The sequence below is a fragment of the Melanotaenia boesemani genome, chromosome 21 (assembly GCF_017639745.1).
Source record: "Melanotaenia boesemani isolate fMelBoe1 chromosome 21, fMelBoe1.pri, whole genome shotgun sequence".
NCBI classification, from domain to species: domain Eukaryota; kingdom Metazoa; phylum Chordata; class Actinopteri; order Atheriniformes; family Melanotaeniidae; genus Melanotaenia; species Melanotaenia boesemani.
The window spans coordinates 27,909,467-27,931,963 of record NC_055702.1 but is presented as its reverse complement, the minus strand read 5'-3'; the positions used below and the strand labels follow the sequence as shown (position 1 = coordinate 27,931,963).

At 41.4% G+C, this 22,497-nt stretch overlaps 1 protein-coding gene across 1 annotated transcript; it reads right to left on the bottom strand.

Annotated features, from left to right (window-relative positions):
• Positions 1-1,681: 1,681 nt before the first annotated feature.
• LOC121632546 (ras-related protein Rab-37-like) lies at positions 1,682-21,166 on the bottom strand. Its single transcript, XM_041974134.1, has 9 exons — positions 20,954-21,166; positions 9,453-9,563; positions 8,902-8,943; positions 8,749-8,815; positions 8,591-8,643; positions 8,304-8,369; positions 7,086-7,142; positions 6,922-6,998; positions 1,682-3,614 (listed from the first exon to the last, which is right to left on the bottom strand). The coding sequence occupies exons 1-9, from the start codon at positions 21,107-21,109 to the stop codon at positions 3,509-3,511; spliced, it is 735 nt and encodes a 244-aa protein (XP_041830068.1). The 5' UTR covers positions 21,110-21,166; the 3' UTR covers positions 1,682-3,508.
• Between the last annotated feature and the right edge of the window lie 1,331 nt (positions 21,167-22,497).

The following is a 22,497-nucleotide window of genomic DNA, read 5'->3' as shown; positions in this document are numbered from 1 at the left end:
TTTCCTGGAACTTTGCGGTGGAAATGCAAACCAGATCACCAGGAATTCATTTATGCTTGAAACAAATCCCAGGTAAGAAAAATTCCTGGAAATGCTGGAAAGCCTCTAAGAGATGCTGTTCTGCAGATCTTGGTTGGAACCAGTGCTTATTGGACTTCCTGTTGCCTTTCTATCATCTCCAACCAGTCTGCCCATTCTCCTCTGACCTCTGACATCAACCAGACATTCTGGTCTTCACATGTCTACATGACGAGATGCATTGAGTTGCTGCCATGTGATTGGCTGATTAGATACTTGTGTTAAGAAGAACAGGTGGAGCTGATAAAGTGACTGGATGAGTGTACATGTTAAATCATGTGTTTTCGGCGTAACATTTAACCCTGAGCATTGACTTAAACTTGTACCAGATATGCTAATTATTTGTCACTGATTCTATACTCCTATAAATACAGATTTAACCAGAGATGATACATTCTGATGGGAATCAAACACAGATGTGGTTCATGCAGTTTAGCTTACATGCAACTGAGCTTTACAGTCAACTTTAGAACCAGTCCATCAATGCAAAGTACATCATTCAAGAGGAGGTGGTGCAGTTAAACACAGCATGTACACAGATGTTCCCTAAACTAGTAATCTAATGGATTCATGTCAGGTGACTCATTTTGTGTTTGGTCTTCAGTAGAGACACGTTTTTAACGGATGCATTTCTGTGTATGTTCACAGCGTAGTTGTCTCCTTCACCAGCTGTGTCCCTGAGCATTCCCTAAGCCAGTTAGCTTTCAACAGCGGCCGAGTGTCACTTATGAAGAGCAGCATGCCAAGAATGAAGGGCAGACAGCGCTTCTGTTCATGGACTATCTGCAACCACAACGCGGTCTTTGTCTGGATCTGTTCTACATCATAAAGCTGCAGCAGCGTTGACTTTTCACCACAGATCCAAACTCCATAAATCTTCTGTTTTTATTCTTTTTCCTTTTTTTGATTTAATCTGGTGTTTTCATAACATCTTGGTACTTTAATGAGAGACAATTTTGTGGCAGATTAAAATGAAAAATATAGAGACTTTTTCCGATCAGAGGTGCATATAAAGCAGTATATAAAAACTCTGCAAAAGGCATTGATCACAGTCATGACAAGAAAGTACACCTTCTTTCAGTTCTCGGACATAAAAACTCATCTGGTCCTCACTGGGACCAGGGACTCATGTTTGACCATTTGCGTGAGGTGTTTGTGCTTAGATGCACCACGCTGTGCTTATGACCAAACATCTCCACTTTGGTCTGGATCTGTCTAAAGGACATTATTAAAGGACAAATGGGGGCTACTGTTTCAGAAGCTTTGCCAGCCTAAACCGTGCTGCCATGTTCTTTTTAGAGAGAAGAGACTTTCTCCTGCATATCTTCCGCTCAAGCCATACTGGTTCAGTCTTTTTCTAACTGGACTGTCATGAGCTTTCACATATATCCTGCTAACTGAGGACTGGAGAGTCTGAGGCCCTGTTTTCATGGTGTTTACATGCAAACCCTAAAACTTTTCCCTCTGCTTATCTGGGAAAAATTGCATTTACACACCAGTAGAATGAAAACTATCTCCATGCAGACAGAAAATGCAAATAAGACTGGGAGCGATGCAGAGTGCATGCCAGGCCTGTAGTAGGTGGTGAAGCTTTGCAACCAGAAAACACAACACTTGTTCTCTTGGTGGCCCTCCTCTTGTACAGAGAGTACTGAATATCTGCTGCATGTAATCTGTGTTTTTGCTGACAGCATAAATGTTGCAAGAGCAGCTGGTTTTGCTTTAAGAGAACAAATAACTTAAAAAGATTCAGCAGCACAAACAGAAGATGGAGGTCCAGCTTTGTTGTGGTGCTTTTCGTGGGTGTAAACCGGGCTTAAGTGTGTGAGTGCAAGATGAGGTTCCAGATCACGTTTACATGGACAGGATTCACCTTGTGTTTGAAGAAAATTTCACTCTGAAGGCCGGTCTCTGTAAGCGCGGCCTAAAACGCAGCTCTTGGGTTTGTTTAACGATCTGATCTTAGAGTAAACTTGCTGGGACGTCCACTCCTGGAAGACTGGCAGCTGTCTTCTGACTATTCTTTCTCTCAGTACAATGATGGGCTTGTAATAGTTGGGAAATGACCTTATAACCCTTTTCAGATCCATTGGAAGCCACAGTTGCATTGCACGGTCATTGCTGATGTCTTTCCTCCTTGGCATTGTGTTAACAGAATGTTGCAGAGCTGCAAAATGACAAAACGTCACAAGCAGCACCAGGCGGCTGCTTAATTCCCCAAGTCTTCTGGAATCAATAAGGGCATGCATAGTTTTTACACAGTTTTAAATATTGGCTTAGTTTTTCTTAAATAATCAGTAAAACATTGTGGTATTATCTGAGGTATAATTTCCTTTCAGTTTCAGACCTGCTAAAGGAGAGTTTTATGTCCTGATATATATAAAAACTTTGAACTGAAAGAGAGTGTTTTTCATGACTGTATTTAATTCTCAATGAAGAAGAAATTAAATATTCTTAAAAAAATGCTAATTCAGATTCTGCTAGTAATTTTAAAAAAGTCTGACATCAAGGATACATAACGTCTAGATGTGTGCAGCTTTTTTTTAAACAACTTTGTCTTGACATGCAAGTTCTTCATGTTTTAATCCACTTAATGTTTACTATCACAATAACAAGCTGGTTTGTGTTGTTTACTTTGCATGTTTGTGTACATAAAAACAATAGATTTGCAAAACAAGAGAAACCCTCTAAAAGCTTTGTCCCCAGACATCACATCTAGAAACAGAGACATCTAGAAGGAAAATGTCTCACTCCACTGAGATTTATATTTGTAAAAATTTGCAACAGCCTCAAAAAAGTGAACTTGACTTGTGTTTTGGCTTCCCAACAAAAGGTCTACATGTGGGTTGAACCCAGTGGAGAGAAGGCCATTGCAGCACATGTGCAGAGTCTGGGCTGAGTCTGGGATCTAGGTCCTACAGCATCCACGGCGGGAACACCCACATGTTTGCTATATGCCATTTAAGATGAAGTCGTGCTGGTGAGCCAGTTTAGTTCACATCCTGCAAAAGCTGCTGATGTGGCTGCAGACTCAAAGTCACTTTACATTTCTGCTTGCATGTTCTTTTAGCTTTAGACAAGGTTTTCTCTTGTTCCTAATCTCCAAACCAAAGCATGTGTCATCTCAGAAAATAAGAATGATAAGGCTATTACGTCATTAGAAAAACAAAACCACTCTTTTCAAGAATTTACATAATAATTACAAATCACACAAAAGTTAGAAGAATACGTTCCTGGCTAAAGAAAACTGAGTTATTAGCTTGCTTCTTTCTCCTCTGATGCGTTTGATAGATGCACTTTTGGCTTTTCATCTCAAACCAATAGCAGCATAATCTTTAGGTTGCAGCAGTGGTTTCCTCCCACTCCAGATCTCTCAGTGTGTCTCCGACAGTCTGTTCACTGGGAGTGATGGGAGGAGGTTTTCTGGGATTCAGAAGTAGCTGCAGCAACCTGACTTCTCCTTCTGTGCCTCAATGTATTCATGAATCTGGAACTTGGGTTCATTGGGATGCTGGACGGCCCGGTGCTTCAGCTCCCTGAAGGACACAACCAGACGACTCAGAGCTCAGAAGAGATCGTTGATGTTATCGATACGCTCTGATTTAAAGGAAGTGGGAGGCTTTTGAAGTACAACTCCGATTCCCAAAATAGTTGAGACGCTGTATAAAATATTAATTAAAACTGAATGCAATGATTCACAAATCTTATAAATACATATTTTATTCCTAGTAGAAGATAAACCAAATACCAGATGCTGAAACGGAGACGTTTCACCATGTGATGGAAAATATGAGCTGATAGTGAATCTGATGGAAAAAGTTGGAACAGGAGCAACAAAAGGCTGGAAAAGTACCTGGTACAAACCAGAAACACCTGGAGGAGCATTTGACAACTAATCAGGTTACCTGGCAACAGGTCAGTAACATGACTGGGTATAAAAGGAGCATTTCAGAGAGGCAGAGTCTCTCAGATGGAAAGATGGACAGAGCTTCACCAATCTGAGACAAACTGGATCTAAAACCTTGGAACAATTGTCTTGCAGATTTCAGCAAGACGATGCTGAACCACATCCTGCATCCATCACAGCAGCATGGCTTCACAGGAGAAGAGTCCAGCTGCTGAACTGGCCTGCCTGCAGTCCAGACCTTTCACCAATACACAACATCTGGAGCTTCATGGAAGCAGAAATCCAGCAACCAAGGTCCAGGACTGTAGAGCAGCTAGAATCCTGCATCAGACCAGAATGGAACAACATTCCTCTCCTAGAACTCCAGCAACTGGTCTCCTCACTTCCCAGACATGTTAGAAGAAGAGATGCTACACCATGCTGAACATCACCCTGGAACTACTTTTTACACCTTGCTGAACATCACCCTGGAACTACTTTTTACACCATGCTGAACATCACCCTGGAACTACTTTTTACACCATGTTGAACATCACCCTGGAACTACTTTTTACACCATGCTGAACATCACCCTGGAACTACTTTTTACACCATGTTGAACATCACCCTGGAACTACTTTTTACACCTTGCTGAACATCACCCTGGAACTACTTTTTACACCATGCTGAACACCACCCTGGAACTACTTTTTACACCATGCTGAACATCACCCTGGAACTACTTTTTACACCGTGCTGAACATCACCCTGGAACTACTTTTTACACCATGCTGAACACCACCCTGGAACTACTTTTTACACCATGCTGAACATCACCCTGGAACTACTTTTTACCCCATGCTGAACACCACCCTGGAACTACTTTTTACACCATGCTGAACATCACCCTGGAACTACTTTTTACACCATGCTGAACATCACCCTGGAACTACTTTTTACCCCATGCTGAACACCACCCTGGAACTACTTTTTACACCATGCTGAACATCACCCTGGAACTACTTTTTACACCATGCTGAACACCACCCTGGAACTACTTTTTACACCATGCTGAACACCACCCTGGAACTACTTTTTACACCATTTTGAACACCACTCTGGAACTACTTTTTACACCGTGCTGAACATCACCCTGGAACTACTTTTTACACCATTTTGAACACCACTCTGGAACTACTTTTTACACCGTGCTGAACATCACCCTGGAACTACTTTTTACACCATGCTGAACACCACCCTGGAACTACTTTTTACACCATGCTGAACATCACCCTGGAACTACTTTTTACCCCATGCTGAACACCACCCTGGAACTACTTTTTACACCATGCTGAACATCACCCTGGAACTACTTTTTACACCATGCTGAACATCACCCTGGAACTACTTTTTACCCCATGCTGAACACCACCCTGGAACTACTTTTTACACCATGCTGAACATCACCCTGGAACTACTTTTTACACCATGCTGAACACCACCCTGGAACTACTTTTTACACCATGCTGAACACCACCCTGGAACTACTTTTTACACCATTTTGAACACCACTCTGGAACTACTTTTTACACCGTGCTGAACATCACCGTTGAACTACTTTTTACACCGTGCTGAACACCACCCTGGAACTACTTTTTACACCATGTTGAACACCACCCTGGAACTACTTTTTACACCGTGCTGAACATCACCCTGGAATACTTTTTACACCCCGCTGAACACCACCCTGGAACTACTTTTTACACCATGTTGAACATCACCCTGGAACTACTTTTTACACCGTGCCGAACATCACCCTGGAACTACTTTTTACACTGTGCCGAACATCACCCTGGAACTACTTTTTACACCATGCTGAACATCACCCTGGAACTACTTTTTACACCGTGCTGAACATCACTCTGGAACTACTTTTTACACCGTGCTGAACATCACCCTGGAACTACTTTCTCCACCGTGCCGAACATCACCTTGGAACTACTTTTTACACTGTGCTGAACATCACCCTGGAACTACTTTTTACACCATGCTGAACAACACCCTGGAACTACTTTTTACACCGTGCTGAACATCACCCTGGAACTACTTTTTTCCACTGTGCCGAACATCACCCTGGAACTACTTTTTACACCGTGCTGAACATCACCCTGGAACTACTTTTTACACCGTGCTGAACATCACCCTGGAACTACTTTTTTCCACTGTGCCGAACATTACCCTGGAACTACTTTTTACACCGTGCTGAACATCACCCTGGAACTACTTTTTACACCGTGCTGAACATCACCCTGGAACTACTTTTTACACCGTGCTGAACATCACCCTGGAACTACTTTTTACACCTTGCTGAACATCACCCTGGAACTACTTTTTACACCATGCTGAACATCACCCTGGAACTACTTTTTACACCATGCTGAACATCACCCTGGAACTACTTTTTACACCGTGCTGAACATCACCCTGGAACTACTTTTTACACCGTGCCGAACATTGCCCTGGAACAACTTTTTATAGATGTGTTGCTGCCTTCAGATTCACTATCAGCTCATATTTTCCATCAAATGGTAAAATGTCTCAGTTTCACCATCTGATATGTTGTTTATGTTTTATGTCCCAACTGTTTTGGAACTAGGGTCGTATAATAAGTTTCCTTGTCTCAATCACCAGGCCAGCAGGATATTACAAAAGTTGGAAATAAACACTTTAATCACAGGATAATTTAGTCAAAGTGTTATGCTAGGCAACTTTAGAAACAATAGAAGACTGATTCCAGAGCAGAGATCTCAAGAATCAAATTACAACCTTCTCAACGGTGGTAATTTTATGCACCATCAAAACCCCATTGAGATCAAAGCTGGTGCATGTTTGTGCACATCACAGTAATGCAGATGTAGACGGTGTAATAAGAAGTGGTCGTGTGCAGTGTGTCATACTTGGCTACAGCTGTGAAGGCCAGGTCTACGTTGACTCCCGTTTTGGCACTCGTCTCCATGAAAGGAACTGAATACTCCTTAAGATTTGAAGAGGAGCAAACAGCAGTGAGCACCAGAGGCGTCCACATTAACTCTGTTAGTACAGGAGCAAATGAAATACTCACTCTGGCCAGTCTTTCTCCTTCATCTCTCCTGATTGCTCGATCACTGCTCATATCAGCCTGAAAGAGGGACACACTATAAATTAGGGTTTTAGTATTAAATGGAAGTAAGGACATGAATGCATCTCATCTAGTAGCCTATGTAGAAAGTTTAGTTTGAACAAGAGAGGATTATCTTGGAAAAAAGATACTACCCACCCCCACACCATGCGCTATCGTTTATATCGTCAACGGTTAGTCAGGAACTGCATATCGTTCCCTTAAGTCATTGAAATCTTGGCATTGAAACAAACACACAACAGAAACTATTTCCATGTTTCCACTTTTTCCTCATTTCCAGTTATTCCTGCTACTATTTACCTGCTATCCTCACTAAACCAACTCCAGCTCAGCTGCTTTGTGGCGCCACCGTGCATCAGAAACGTCTTCTTGGCTTTATTCCAGCCATAGAGGAGCATTATTTTTCTTCTTTTCACACACACATAGAACTTTCTGCTCACTGGTTGATCTTTGGCTGCTCCTGATTGGACGTTACCATCAATCTAAGCTCTCTGATTGGTGGAAAGTCTGACAGGAAGTGGCTTCATCATCATGTCCAGGTCTAAATAGAGGTCTCTTAGCAACATAGTAGTGATGGTGATGATTTTATGATGTGATAAATGATGCTGTTATCACATTGCAGATTTATCATATAGAGTCTCAGAATAAACACAGGAACCATCTCCTTCCTCCACCCCTCATACTGCCTCCATCCTTGTCCTTAGCTTCATCACATCCTGCTTGATTTCTTTATTCTAACTCCTTCCTCCCATAACCTCAAGCTGGTTCAGAACTCCACTGCTCGAATTATCACCAAGATCCCTTCATGCCATCATATCACCCCCATCCTACAGCAACTCCACTGCCTTCTGGTGAAGCATTAAATTGCATTCTTAATCAAGGCCATCCATAGCCATGTCTCCCCATATTTGTCTGACCTCCCTCGGATCCTCCTCCACCATCCCTGGTGGCCCTCCCAATGATTAAGGCTCCAAGGTCTCAAAAGGCACTTATAATAACATTTATTATTATATTAGAATTATTATCACATCTTTGCTCTTCTTTCTTCTAAAATCTACTTATTTCAGTCAGTTTGAAAAAAGATAAAAAAAGAATCACATCTTTCTTTTTCTTCAACACTTGTTCCTTCACTTGCTGAGATTCTTTAATCATCCCTCTCACCTTGTTGCCCAGCAACATGATGACTACATCACTCTGTGCATACTCATGGATCTCTGTTAACCATGCCTGGAGGAAGAGAAACAGACACACATGGTTAATTGTAACACACATCCACAACAAAACTGTCCAAACTGGCTAAAAAGACCTTTATGTTCAAATGTTCTTAAAACAAAAACATTCCTTGAATGGTATAATTCAGATACTAGTGTCAACTCTGTGTGGTTTTACAAATGATTTACCACACCATTTTTCATTATTTCCAGGTTGTAGACATAGCCCAGACTTACCCGGATGTTGTCAAAGGATGATTTGCTGGTGATGTCGTACAAAAGAAGCAAAGCTTTAGGAAAAGAAACAATGAAAATATGGGTTAAAATGTACATCAAACGTGCAAATCTTTGCAGTTTCCTCAGGTTTTGGTAGGTTAGGGTATGTTTGGGCTCACCGTGTGCATCTCTGTAATATGCATGTGTCACGCTTCTGAACCGTTCCTGTCCAGCTGTGTCCCAAATCTGAGACAGAACATAAACTGGCCTGATTAAACGTTGCTATCCTGACAGCACATCATCTTTACACTAGGACTGATGGACACACTGACCTGTAGCTTGACCTTCACATCATCAACAGTTACCACTTTATTCTGAGAGAAAATGAGAGAGAGAATGGAAAAAAGATCAGTTCATTACATTAAAATCTTTCCTCTTTTGCTTCCCTTTCTTTTTTCCACCACCACCTCCCCCCTTTGTTGACCAAGGAAGGTCAGTTCATTTTCATTAACATGAGTCTGTTCCCTGTTGCATCACAGAGAGGTTAAAGGACTCTGGGTCACTCATTTGGGAGAGAGCTGACCCAGACCTCGTGTTTCCATCCAAAATCCCACACATTATTTAATTTTTAAGATTTGAGTTGTCCTCTTCTTCATACTTAAACTTTACTGTGACTTACAAGCAGAGTGAGCTGCTGTGTATGGTACAGGATCAGATCTAGAAGAGACCTAGCATTTAGACACGATGTACATGGTCAGAAACCTTAGCAGGAGACATCTCACAGCCTGGACAAATAAAACCTGTTCAACATGTGGCTTGTCCTGCTTTCTGTCTACAGGAGAATGTTACGAACGGAGAGGCAGATGCGTACACCTGAACGCACCGTGAATCCAATGCCGACCGTAGCAGAGAAGGAGCCGGGGATGAACTTGCCCTGATCAAACTGCACCAGCAGAGATGTTTTACCCACGCCGCTGTCCCCGACCAGGATTGTCTGCAGGAAAACACACAAACAAACACACTCAGGTTTCTTTCCAGTACTTTTCTAACATCATGACACATGACAATATGACCTACAATCAGCCATTGCAATGAATTAATTTATCATTTTTACTCGTGAGTCACCATCTATGTCACGGTGGACATTTATTCTTCCAAGTTGCAGGAATAATATGATCTTTTATAAGAGCTTGGCAAGTACCGCCGTCACAGTATGACTCACAAACCGGAGGAGATAACCTTCAAGACAATGAAATCACTGAAAGGCAGCATTCAGAAGTGTACAAGTTAGTCACCAGGGCCATCAGTCAATACTTCATCTTCAGCTGCTGCCATCCAACTACAGTCACACTGAGGCCCCCACCACCTACATCATTTACTCTTAGACTGTAGCAGAGACAATCAGAGGCGTTCAGCCAAGCTGTGTTCTGCCTTTAACCCTTAAAACTCCAAGACATTTTTACTATTTTGTTCTGCCTGTTTGCTTTGTTTTTGCTTTTCAATATAAAAACGAAATAAAATAATAAAAGATGCATGTAAGGCTTTTTCAGGACAGCCTCAACTGTCATTTATGAGACTAAAATGATGTAAAAACAAGTGTATCAATAGATATAGCAGCATAAAGGCCGACCAGAACAATAATTTATTCATTTTCTATACCACTTAGTCCAATCCAGGATTGCCACAGTAGTGATAGGGATCTTTTAAATCTGATGAATAAAGCTGTTATCATGGATCATTGTGGATTTACCAGATGGTCTGAATAAAAACTACATTTTGTGGCTGGATTGTAAACCTCCTGGACAGGATAGAAATGCCTGTAAGACTTCTATAGATCAGCTAAAGGATAAGCTGTCCATCACAATTTAACCACAGAGCTACACACTATTACTTCCTGAGAAACTGCGACATCATAAGAAATAAAATCTAGTGGAGTTTTAAGGGTTAAAGGAGAATTTAGGAGTTTTTTGTTTAGACAGAGTATAATTTCTTCTGACAACCAAATAACTAAATACCTTCTGACAGTCAGAAATGCCTGTAACAAGACATCTAGCAATGAGTTTGTTATAAATATTTATCCCTGTTGCTAGACAAGAACATAATTAATTTACCAAGCCAAAGGGATGCAAACGTTTTTATTAATGTTTATCTGTACAATTTCTAATTAGCTGTGTCTACAATGTTGTTGGGTTTGAAGAAATATTGGAATTATGGGAATTAAGCTAAAGTTTAAGGTAAAACAAGACTGTTTATATAGCACATTTCATACATGAGGCAACCCACTGTACTGTCAGAATACAACAAGTGAATTACACCTGATACAAACAGGAAATACAGCATCCTCTTTATCACTATCACTGTACATATTCAAGAAAAGAGAAACCCTGTATGTTTCTTTAAAAGCAGTGGCAAGTAAAAGTTTCCAGACCCGATTTACCAGAACTCAGGTTGGGCTCAGACTTCAGGTTTTCTGGTAGTTTGTTCCAGATATCAGTAGCAGAAAAACCAAATCTCTAGCCCGAACTCTCGGGAAGGAAAGTAAACTGGACCCAGATGATCCCAGAAGTCTTGGTGGCTCATATGGCCTCAGCAGACGAGATCAATAGTAGGGCTGGGCGATTAATAAAATTTTAATTACAATTACGATCTGGGTTTTCAACGATCATAAAAATGAAATGATCCAATTATTTTTGTTCTTCGCAGTTTACTCTTGTGCTGTTTTCAGTTGTAAATCGACCACAGCTGGCATTGCAGCGCTCTGCTGGAGACTCCTCCCACAGCTGCAGACCCCTCCCACTGCCGCAGACTCCTCCCACTGCTGCAGACCCCTCCCACAGCTGCAGACTCCTCCCACTGCGGCAGACCCCTCCCACAGCTGCAGACTCCTCCCACAGCCCCGACTGCTTTAGTTTTATTCAGCGCGAGTTGCAAACACTTCGCCTGTTATGGGCTGGACACACAAGAGGCGACGTCGTTCCTTCTCCATCATTTTCTATCGAACTTTCTATCGCGATGAGGTGAAAATGGCTGCCCTCCTCCAGCCAAGCGACAGGCGACATTCGTGCATGTGAAATGTTGCACTCGTTCACGCAGACGCAGGCTGCAACGCGACACAAAAAAAATAGAAAAATGTTCAATTTTTGTGAGTTGCGACTAAATAATCTACCAGCTTCCAGAGACACAGAGAGACAAACGTTATAAACAAACAGAACTTTTTTCAGTTAACACAGTGAACAACCTGGATTTAAGAAACTCATCAACACGTTGGACAAACGGCATCACCGCCATCTCGTCTCCATGTTAGTGGAGAGTCTCTCCCTGGATGATGAGGATGGTGAGGGTGTTGGCGTGGCTACAGTCCAATGTTCTGCCACCGCTATGGACCTGTGGTCATGCCGCACCATATATTTATTACTATTATTATTATTTATATTTATTGACGCGGATTTCAATGTGAAAACGAAATGTCTCCAGACTCATTTTTACCAGATCGCACCGGGCAGAACGTAGCTGCTGGTCTGAGACAAACAAGAGCTACTGGGACCTGGTGGAAAGAAACTAGTCTGTATTACCACAGACAAGCTTCAAATGTCACACTGACCCCATAAACCTCCCCTTCCCTTCACGCTCTCTTTTTCTCTAATCGTGTTAAATAATCGAGATCTCAGTTTCAATCAAAATAATCGTGATTATCATTTTTCCCATAATCGAGCAGCCCTAGTCTATAGTCTAGACCAGAACCAATCAGAACCATCAAACCCCATCAGAAACATTTTAAATGTTGCTGCCAACATTAGTGCATGGCTGTTGTATGTGTTGTAAGTTTTACATATATGGTTGTCTTTTATTATTATTAATTTGCTTTTGATTGTTTTATTAAATCTATTTGATAAGAAATTTAATAGAAGAGTTTTTATAATTATGACTTTTATTGTGGTGGGTTATTTAATGGCACTTATATTGTTTTACTTTGACTGTATATATTTGCTGACCTGCACTGGTACCGCAGATACAAAATAGATGGTGGCTAAATCTGGAGCATCTTCTCTCTTCTGGGATCAGTGCTTTTTGTGCATGGTCCCCAACAAGTAAAATAATAAAGAAAGAATCCTGGGATTTAAGACACGTCAATATCTTTTATTGTTAATGTTTTCTTCTCTGTCTGTTGGATGTGATTCCTTTTCCCAGACGTAACACTGACATAACGTTACACAAACACAGATGTGTACGCAAATAATTAAAACCATGGCAGCAACAGTGAGCACGCCTGAGCAGCAAACTGCACCATCTGTGGTGTAAAAATCCAGGATTCTAGATCCACCTCATCCACCTTAAACACACCTGGAGGTCACTGTAACATGAAAGCTAATGTTAGCAACTATGTTAGCGTAGCGCCACAGCAGCGTAAACATTAGTTTGTTATTAAAATAACGTTAACTCCATCAGATTGTGATCTGTTCTGAATGAGATCATACGAAGAATGAGACATTCACTGAACACACTTATTACTTTCCATAAACTACTGGATTACCATGACCTGCCCCAGATAACATTAAACTGAGGCTAAACGCCCATCAGACCCACTGGAAACAACTGGTTTTACTGGGTCTGTTTATTAGCAAAACAGGCTGCAGATGTTGCTGCTCTAGTAATGTTATAAATATTATTATATGTCATGTTTTTGGACCTGGAAGTGGCAGAGGAATATTAATTCAAATATTACAAAAGCTTTTAATTTAATTGAAAAAATTTGATGTTCACATTTTCTGTATTTATCTCACATTAAGTCATTTCAACCTATGAATTATATACTGTATAATATAAATATAATAACAATAACATTTATTAAATCACATGTCCATCCTCTCTGCTAATAGTTATTTTAAATGTTGGGAACATATTGACTAGTCAGAATAACTTTCCATGTTCATCTACAGGTTTTCTGAATTTCATAAAGTTCAGTGGAGAGGAGCATTAGTCAGTTTATGCTGATGATCAGTGATAATCATCACCAGGTTTCCTGCAAGTGACTTGTTGGGACTCGACTTGGACTCGCTAAATAGACTTGTGGTACATGCACAATAATTATCTGACTATTCACCTTTTACTAAATGAAACATTATTTGAATTACTGTGTTTACAGAAGATTCAGGTTGGATATTTTATTTCAAACCCAAAGGCTCTAATGCCTCTGCTATGCCTTCATTTCATCCATATCCCTCAAACCACAAGGCATTACTCAGGTTTCTCTCTTGCCCCAAAACTGTCTTGTTTGGATAAAGTTCACTGGACTCCAACGGCCTCCACAGCCACCAGATCTCAGTCCAGTAGAGCAGCTTTGGGATGTGGTGGAACGGGAGATTCTCATCATGGATGCAGCCGACAAACCTGCAGCAACTGTGTGATGCTGTCATGTTAATATGGAGAAAACCTCTGAGGAAGGTTTCCACCACCTGCTTCAATCAATGACACCTGGAATTAAGATAGTTCTGGAGTAAAAGGGTCCAACCCAGATCCGTCAAGGTGGTAAATTAATAATGTTCTTGTCTAGCAACGGGGATTTGATATTTATAACAAACTCATTGCTAGATGTCTTGTTACAGGCATTTCTGACTATCAGAAGGTATTTAGTTATTTGGTTGTCAGAAGAAATTCTACTCTATCTAAACAAATAAACAAACAAACAAACAAACAAAAAAAACTCCCAAATTTCTCCTTTAACCCTTAAAATGCCACTAGATTTTATTTCTTATGATGTCGCAGTTTCTCAGGAAGTAGTAGTGTGTAACTCTGTGGGGTAAATTGTGATGGATAGCTTATCCTTTAGCTGATCTATAGAAGTCTTACAGGCATTTCTATCCCGTCCAGAAGGTTTATAATCCAGTTACTAAATGTAGTTTTATTCAGAGACTCTATCTGGTAAATCCACAATGATCCATGATAACAGCATTATTTATCACATTTCACCATAAAAACATCACCATCACTACTATGGAAATCCTGCATTGGATTAAGTGGTATTGAAAATAAATAAATGAATGTTTTGGTCGGCCTTTATGCTGCTATATCTATTGATACACTCGTTTTTACATCATTTTAGGCTCAGAATCTGACAGCTGAGGCTGTCCTGAACTGTCTACAGTTTAAAAGTAAATGTGGAGGTGCTGGGGGCGTCAGTGTGACTATAAACATCTGTAATGTGTGAGAGTATTTCTGCAGGTTATTTACAGGTTGACCTGTCTTGAATTTGTATTGAATGTCAAATGAGGGGGTGTCCTGGGCGTGGAGGGGTTATATACGACAACCATGACTCCTAGCAGCTACCTGTGGTTCCTGTGTGGCAGGTGACCTTTGCTGGATGTCCCTTCACCTTCTTTCTTTACTTTTATCTCGCTACCGTTGACTTCCTAATAGAGACAAGAAATACACTGGAAAAACATTCTCCATATGAGCACGACTTAAGCTGAGCAGCTTATATAAGATCAAAATAGAGAATGAAGTGATTGTAATTTTCCTTCATCAGGAGGTAGAACAGGTTGTCCACTGAAGGCGGGTTTGAGGGGTTCACTGGTCTTTCTGTGTGCTGAAATGTCCTTGTTATCACTTAAAAAGCAACGTAGGTGCAAATCATTGACACTGATGATGAGTGCTTTCCATCCTAAGAGGAAAAAGCCACAAGGCGAGACAAGGCGATCAGAGGCAGAAGTCTGAGAGCAGCTCCGTTTGTGTTCGAGCTGTGTGAGCGATCAAGGTTGGAATACATTGAAGGGATGAAAGGAAAGGATTAGAGCTGGAAGGATGGGGCAGCTTTTCTCAACACTTCAGGTTTCTCAGCCTCGCTTTGATCTCAGCTTTTAGAGGGATTTTAGGAAAAGTGTCAGTGGATAAAATATGCATGCTGCCTCAATGATCATCCAGGTAATTTCAGATTCACTCAGGCATTGCCAGAAAATCCTAATTATTCTGCCTTTGAAACACACAGAAAGAATGCACTCTGCCTTGACAGGGTAAAGGGATGCAAACACCTCTTCCTGCAAATACCGGACGACATCTCTTTGGCTGTACTAGCTTATAGCGCTAATTTAGCATAAGTTTAGAACAGAGACAAAAAACTATGGATTCCATGTTTTTCCTCTGACTGAGCCAGAAATAATAAATGGGATTAATTTACAACTTTTTTTTTCCATTTTTAAGTTTTGCTTTTCTAAAATGTTTAGATTTAATGTTTTCTGTCATGAATCACACTTTATTTATAACACTTTTCAACGAGTTCCTTACAAAATGCAAAAGAACAATTATCAAAAATAACAAATCCCACCAACTAAATAGATTGTAATCCAATCAACAGTCATAAGAATCCTAAAACATAAAAGTAGTGAATTTAAAGGAGCCCGTCTGGACAACACATGAATCCATGGCCACAGATCACTAACACAAGGGACCGGGATAGTTAACTCATGGCCACCCGGTTAGATATCCGTGGGAATTGATAACAAAGCGGTGGCCACAGGATAATGGGGGAGTTCTTTATAGCAACAGCAAACACGGATGATTTGATTTAATTTAATTGCATTTTAATCTCAGGATGAATAATTATGATGTAACTGAGTTTACAGGGCTCTGCTAAATGAACAGTTTAAAACGAAGAGACAGAGGAGAAGTGGAACGCACGAAAAGTCCCATAAAAAGCTAAACAGGAAATCAGTGAAGTGTGTCACATGATCAAAATGAAATTGTCCGTAATTGAGACCAACCAATGAGAGTCCACACCTAGCATAAAACCCTCCCTTTTACTGTCATGTTTACGGGATATCGAGTTTAGCTGAGATCAGATCGTTCAGCAGAGATCTTTCAAATGATATCACACACGACGGGTTCAGACAACCACCACGGTGCTGCTGAGGTTTGTTTTAACCACAAAAATAGTTGTCTGCAGCTGTTCGAACAGCAAATAAATGCAGAAGTCCTTCCAGGTTTCCTTGGCGTTGTTAAGAAAATAGTCTGATTCTCATCTGCTCTGACATGTACGGAAATGCCACCTCAGCAACGGCGGAGCTTCTACTTCCGGTGTTTGCCCAGATTACGCTACAGAAGCACATATGAAGATGCATTAAATGATGCATTCACTTGCACTTGGGAATCTGAGGCTTACCAGGATTAGGGGTCACAAATTTAGATTTTGTGTTAAATTTTCACTTTTTTTTGTTTGACATTTTAGTTTGAAATACAAAAAAAAAAAGAAAAAAAAAAAGAAAAATGTTCTCAAAATGATTAAAAACACTTAATATTGAGAATGGTTAGTGTTTAGAAGGGATCAGAAGGGAAGGAGCATAACTAGAATGTCCTTTGATTCAGTCTCCCTGAATTAATTATGTCTCTTTGCTTTTCTCTGAATATCACTGAGTGCTTGTAACAGAACACCTCCATATGTGTGTGCGTTACGGAGTGAAACAAACATACATACTATAAGCCACACATATGGTCCACATGATGAGGATGAGACTGTTTCTGTGGTAACAGACGTTAGCTGGGAAATGAGCTGTCTCATCAAACCCCTCAGGAGACTGAAGGCAATTAGGCAAAAGCTCCGCACATGTTCGGGAATTAGACACTGATGACGTGAAATATGGGGCATTGGTGTTAGCAAGAGAGAAAGAAAATTAGATTTTACTCAACTCCAGGGTTCTTTAGAAGATTAAGTTGCAGTGACTTCCCTTTCTTCCTGTTCGAGTCCTGCTTTTTTTTCACGAACGGAGCTTCCACAGCAACCGTCGCGGTAATAAAGATGGATCTGCTTCTTCTCGGCGAAGTCAGAGGAAGTGTTTCAGGTAATTGAGTGAACTTAGAGGCCCCTCCTTGACTGATAAAGGAGAAATGACACTTGCATTTTCCTGGTGTGTATGAAGTCTGTGAGACTGGGATGGGATTAGCTGGACACTTTCCATATGGCTGCTGGGATTAGAAACCATAGATTAGCAGCAGATTACTGCAGTTTTCCCCTTTGATGGCTGCAGTAAATGTACAGTTGGAGCAGATGTGTGTGTGCTGAAAGACTTTATCATAGTTACACACCACACCTCTGGAAAATGGAAACAGTTTCACATGTTCTTCATAAAGAATGTTTTCTAAATGATCACTATGTCCATCTCTGATGTGGACTGATGTTTCCTATCTGGTTATTTATCTGTTTTAATGTCGTTTATGAGGTTAATGTGGAGAGCTGCTGTGCGAACATTCAACATTTTATCAGGGTTAACACAGATCTAAAAAAAAGCTGCATTCACATGTATAAATAATCAGTGTACATCCCTCCCGTTTGCTCTTGCATTGGGAATCCAAGGTTTAACCTCAGCAGTCACCAGCAGCACTGTTGTTGGATCAGCTGATAGATACTCGGTTTAAGTGGCGTTGAAATGAACGCATGGACCAGTTTCTCATCACCACAATGAGAAATTTGAGTTTTATATGCGACTTAGATGACATGTCTGGGTCAAAGCTGACTCCATGCAGGGTTCTAAATGGTTTGAAAGGGAATCTGCAGTATCATATAAATGCTCCATTTCAAAGCAGTGACACCCTGTTATAAAAGCCTTGCCCAGGCAGCTTCTTTTTAATCCAGCTGGGTTTATAGATGTGACGCTTGAGTCAACACAAGATGCTGAAACCCAATAAAATGCTGTGAAAAACAGACTGGAAAAAAGGAATTCTGTCAAATTCTCACATTAAAACATTTTTACTCTGCGATCACATGAAAAGCAGCCTAAAAAAACAATGTACTGGTTTAAGTCTTGTGTTTCTGATCAAAACTAGAAATGAAAGGGAAATGTGGCACGGACAGCTGAGAGTATTTAGTCTCCCTGTGGTCCAACCAGAGAACACTTAAAGGGCTTCTTGTTTGTTGAGTCATTATGTTTACTCAGGGGATGAAGGTGGAGCAGAAGGACAGAAGGAAGACAGCCTCCAGAGAGAATCATCAGCACACAAGTCACCAAGAAACAAGGACTAATAAGGAGAGAAAAGCCAAGCACAGTCTGCGGCTCGCTTGTAAATATTGTTCCTGGTTTCTGAAAGAAAGAGCAGCTCGTGTTAAATATTTTGACATTTGAAATCCACCTGCTGCCTTCACCATAGAAATGTGCATGATGATGTATGCGTGCACCCACACGCACACATTTGTTCTATCTCTGTCTTTATAAGCGTCCTCTGTTATAAAAATCGGACTGTTTTGCATGGTTGTTCACATTATCTTTAAATGTGACCTGCATGGGTGGAGGCAGACGTGACCTCACGCTGCGTTTATGGAGGTTAATACGGAAGCTAAACTTGTTAGCTTGTGTGCATCAGTTTCAAAGTTGTTTTACAATCAAATCAGAGAAAAATTCGGACAAAAATTTTTCCTGCCATCGTTTATGTTCGATCTTACCGCGTCCCGCCTCTGACACTTCTGTCTCCCTCCAATGACGTAAAAGTCAGATGAAATGCAACGTGACCGTTCTGAGGTCACTTTGAGAAGAACTGAATATGTATCCGCCTAAGAACGACATATGAAAGAAGTCTGGGTTGAATTAGAAAAAAATCTGATTTGTGCCGTTCAGACTGTCATAAAAAGATCTGATATGGGTCACATATGAGCAAAAAAAGACAAATTTGTCTGCAGTGTGAAAATGTCTAAAGAAGTTAGCCATTAGTCTTTTCAGTGCTAACGTCTGGGATAATAAACGATCCTGTGAGAAGCTGGGTTATTACCTCCAGGTAGAATGAATGTTCGCCTTCTCATGCGGCCGCTCAGCTATCAGTGCAAGCTCATTATTGATCAGATCAGGAGGGATCTGATCGGCTCATCTCATATTTGGCCCTTTTATTGCATGACTAATGACTGACTACGGTCCGTCCTTCATCTTCTTTAAGTCGTTATTCTCAAGCTTGAGATCAGAAATGACTCTCCACTTCCAAGATACATCAGGTGCAACACTACTCTGCAGCCTCGTTTGAAATGCTGCATTTACAAACAGTAACCACTCAGTTCAGTGCTCAAATTACTTGTGTTATCAGGACTTGTCTCTAGCAGCAAAGTGATGTTCACAGCTGTTTAACCCCTTAAGAGCCTGCAATTTTATGCCTAAAATGGGTTTTTATGATAAAAGACTTGTGTAGCAGCTACTGGACTGCTTTTACTGGTCCCCTGCTGATGTAACAGCATCATCTGCTACTGAAGTACAGCAGGGCTTCAGAGGTTAACTGCATTGGCAACTGGTCTGAAATAAGTATTTACTGAATCTACAGCAACTACTGTAGTCTAGAATGGTACACATCATTCACATCTCCAGAATCATGGCTTTCCAGTAGTGTATAACATGTTATACAAGTTGTTAACATGTTGTTCTTCTTGTTCTTCAGAGGTTTCCTCCAGATAAATTAGTTTCCTCTGACCACCACCACTTAATAACCATATCCTTAAATATTTCTAACCTTTTGATCCTCAAATATCTAATTCAACATTTTGAGCCCACAAAAGCGGTTTAGTAAGGTGGGCTCCCTGTACTGGACTCCACAAACATAGAAAAAGAGAACTGAGCCAGATTATATCAACACATTTATACACATTTATATTCTGAGCCCATCAGAGGTTTTTAGCCAAAGTGCATGTGGTTAAATTAGAAGAGGGACCCCAGTAACGTCTCATCCAACCACTGACATGTGGGACAACTTACTAAACCCGGACATGAAGTCATCATTTAATAGGAACAGTAGGGACCAGTGTATCAGTGAGCTGACACACTAATCCGTTGATATTTAAGTAGGGCGCTGCAGAGTGGAAACCACCACATATAAGCTTATATCTTAAAAAGGAAACAAGTTATGACTGACAGCTCTGTGGGGTTTAAATGGAAGCTGTTCCTGCTGCACTGATTCATAACGCGATGTGACATTTTTCTATGAAGCCTTCAGGGAGTTTCTCTTTTATCTTTGCTCCACCAACAATGAAGTCAAGGGTCAGAGAGTAAGACAGGCAAGCATCCTCTGGATAGCTGCAGTCCCACTTCAAACCTTCAGACTGATGAGGCTGTGTGTGTGTGTGACAGCATTCACTTACAATCTTGTTATTTTGTATATCAGCTTAGCAGAATTTAGTTGAGACGATGACTGCTCTTGTTAAATTGGTTCTGTTTTAAAAGAAATCCACTTTGTTTCCTTCTGCTGAAGGGATGATGTGTTTTACTGAGCAGATTTGATGCGCAGTAGTCTGGAAGCTGACCAACTCCAGTGAAACTGCATCCAGGAGAAGATCAACACCGTGGAAAGCGCCACGTCCACCCCAGCTCATCCAAACTAACAGATCACCAGGAAACAACAGTCTGTATGTTCTAGCTGTAAGGCTCATACCTTGTGCACCAACTCCTCATCATAAGTCGGAGCCGGCGGAGTCTTCGCCTGATTCTCGGTGGTCTCTCCGGAGCCGTAGCCGCTGTCGGGTTGAATCTCCGGGTACGCTGTGGTGTAGTACGCCGAGATGGGCTCCATAGACTCCATCCGCTCCATCCTGGTGTCTTCTGCTCCTGCGCGCGTCTAAGACAAAACCGAGGACCGAGGCGGAGGAAGAAGAAGCTAAACTGACGGACCGCGCACGCTCTCAGGCTCCAACCCTCCCCACGCCGACGCTCAGCCTTCTCCCAGCGATGCACGCTCCAAAACAAACCCTTCCCTCGGAGTGAATCACAGTCCACGTCACTTCACATTTAAATAAACACACGTCGTGATGGTTCACACGCACCACGCTTCACGCGGTGCTGAAGCTGGGGGAGGATGGAGGGATGCTGAGGCTGAATGGAGATGATGATGATGATGAAGATCCGAGCCTGGTCACGTCTTCATTAGACATCCAGCATCCTTAAACATTCCTGTCCCACTGTTACTGCAATTCAACTCAATTCAGATCAGAGGCGGCCCAAAGCATAACGTTTGGGGGCCCCATCACACACAGGGCCCCCCCAAGTGTTCTTGAAATGTCAAGATGCCTTAATTTAAAAGAAAATCATTAAAAAACAGGCAGATAGAGAATCGCTGAAATAAAAATGGTAATACACACAGGAACTCCATTTTTATACCATTTAATGGTTGTTCTATTCTACAGTTATTTAGCAGACGCTTTTCTCCAAAGCGACTCAAGCCGGATTTATGCTCGCACAGCGTCTGCTTGCAGTCGGTTACGGCGTAGCTGATGGTGGTGAGTTTGCTCTCACACTCCAGCGTAGGGGGAACACCTCGTTATGGTGACGTGTTGCAGTTTCTCCTCCTAACCTGAAGGTGGCAGCAGGGGTGGTATCGGCCGGTAAACTCACCAGGTCGGAGTTCTTTTGATGGTTCATTTCAGTTCCGGTACATATTTTCTATTTTAAAACAACAATGGCGTCCGGTATGGTTCAGTGTCTTTATTAGGATAAAAATGAAGAAATAATTCGATCAGCCTCTCATCAACTTGATCCATCGGATGCTGTTTTTAAAAAGAAGAAGATCCAGAAATCTGGAATTTCGTAATCCCAAATTGACCAATCATAAGGGAGTAGTTCTGCGTTACTATCTGCATAGCAGGGGTGCACGTCAGGTCTGGAAGAGGTGCGCGTCGGGCCTCCGTGGAGCTATGCAGCACCTATGGCCATGAAGCAGACGCCACATGAGTAAATCCAGGTTTACATCTGAGAGTAGGAACAACACAAGCAAGAAATCAAACAGGAGAGGACGTCATGGACACAGGTGCTGTGGTGTAGTGCTAGAGGCGGTGCGTTTTGTTTTTCTCTCTCTCCTTTCCTCCCTATAGTCCTTTCATCATGATTTCCTCACTCAGCAGAGGGAAGGAGTCTAGCTACTGATGTGGTGGGAGCACTAAGCGTCTAGGTTGTGAAGCAAATAGTTAAATAATTTCCTTTCCT

What these genes read in the sequence shown, in the direction of transcription:
- LOC121632546 (XM_041974134.1), bottom strand. Translation starts at nt 21,109, where the DNA reads ATGGAGCGGATGGAGTCTATGGAGCCCATCTCGGCGTACTACACCACA. An exon ending in AAGGAGAAAGACTGGCCAGA is followed by an intron (nt 6,999 to 7,085) that starts GTGAGTATTTCA and finishes TCAAATCTTAAG; the next exon opens with GAGTATTCAGTTCCTTTCAT. An exon ending in GCCTTCACAGCTGTAGCCAA is followed by an intron (nt 3,615 to 6,921) that starts GTATGACACACT and finishes TGTGTCCTTCAG; the next exon opens with GGAGCTGAAGCACCGGGCCG.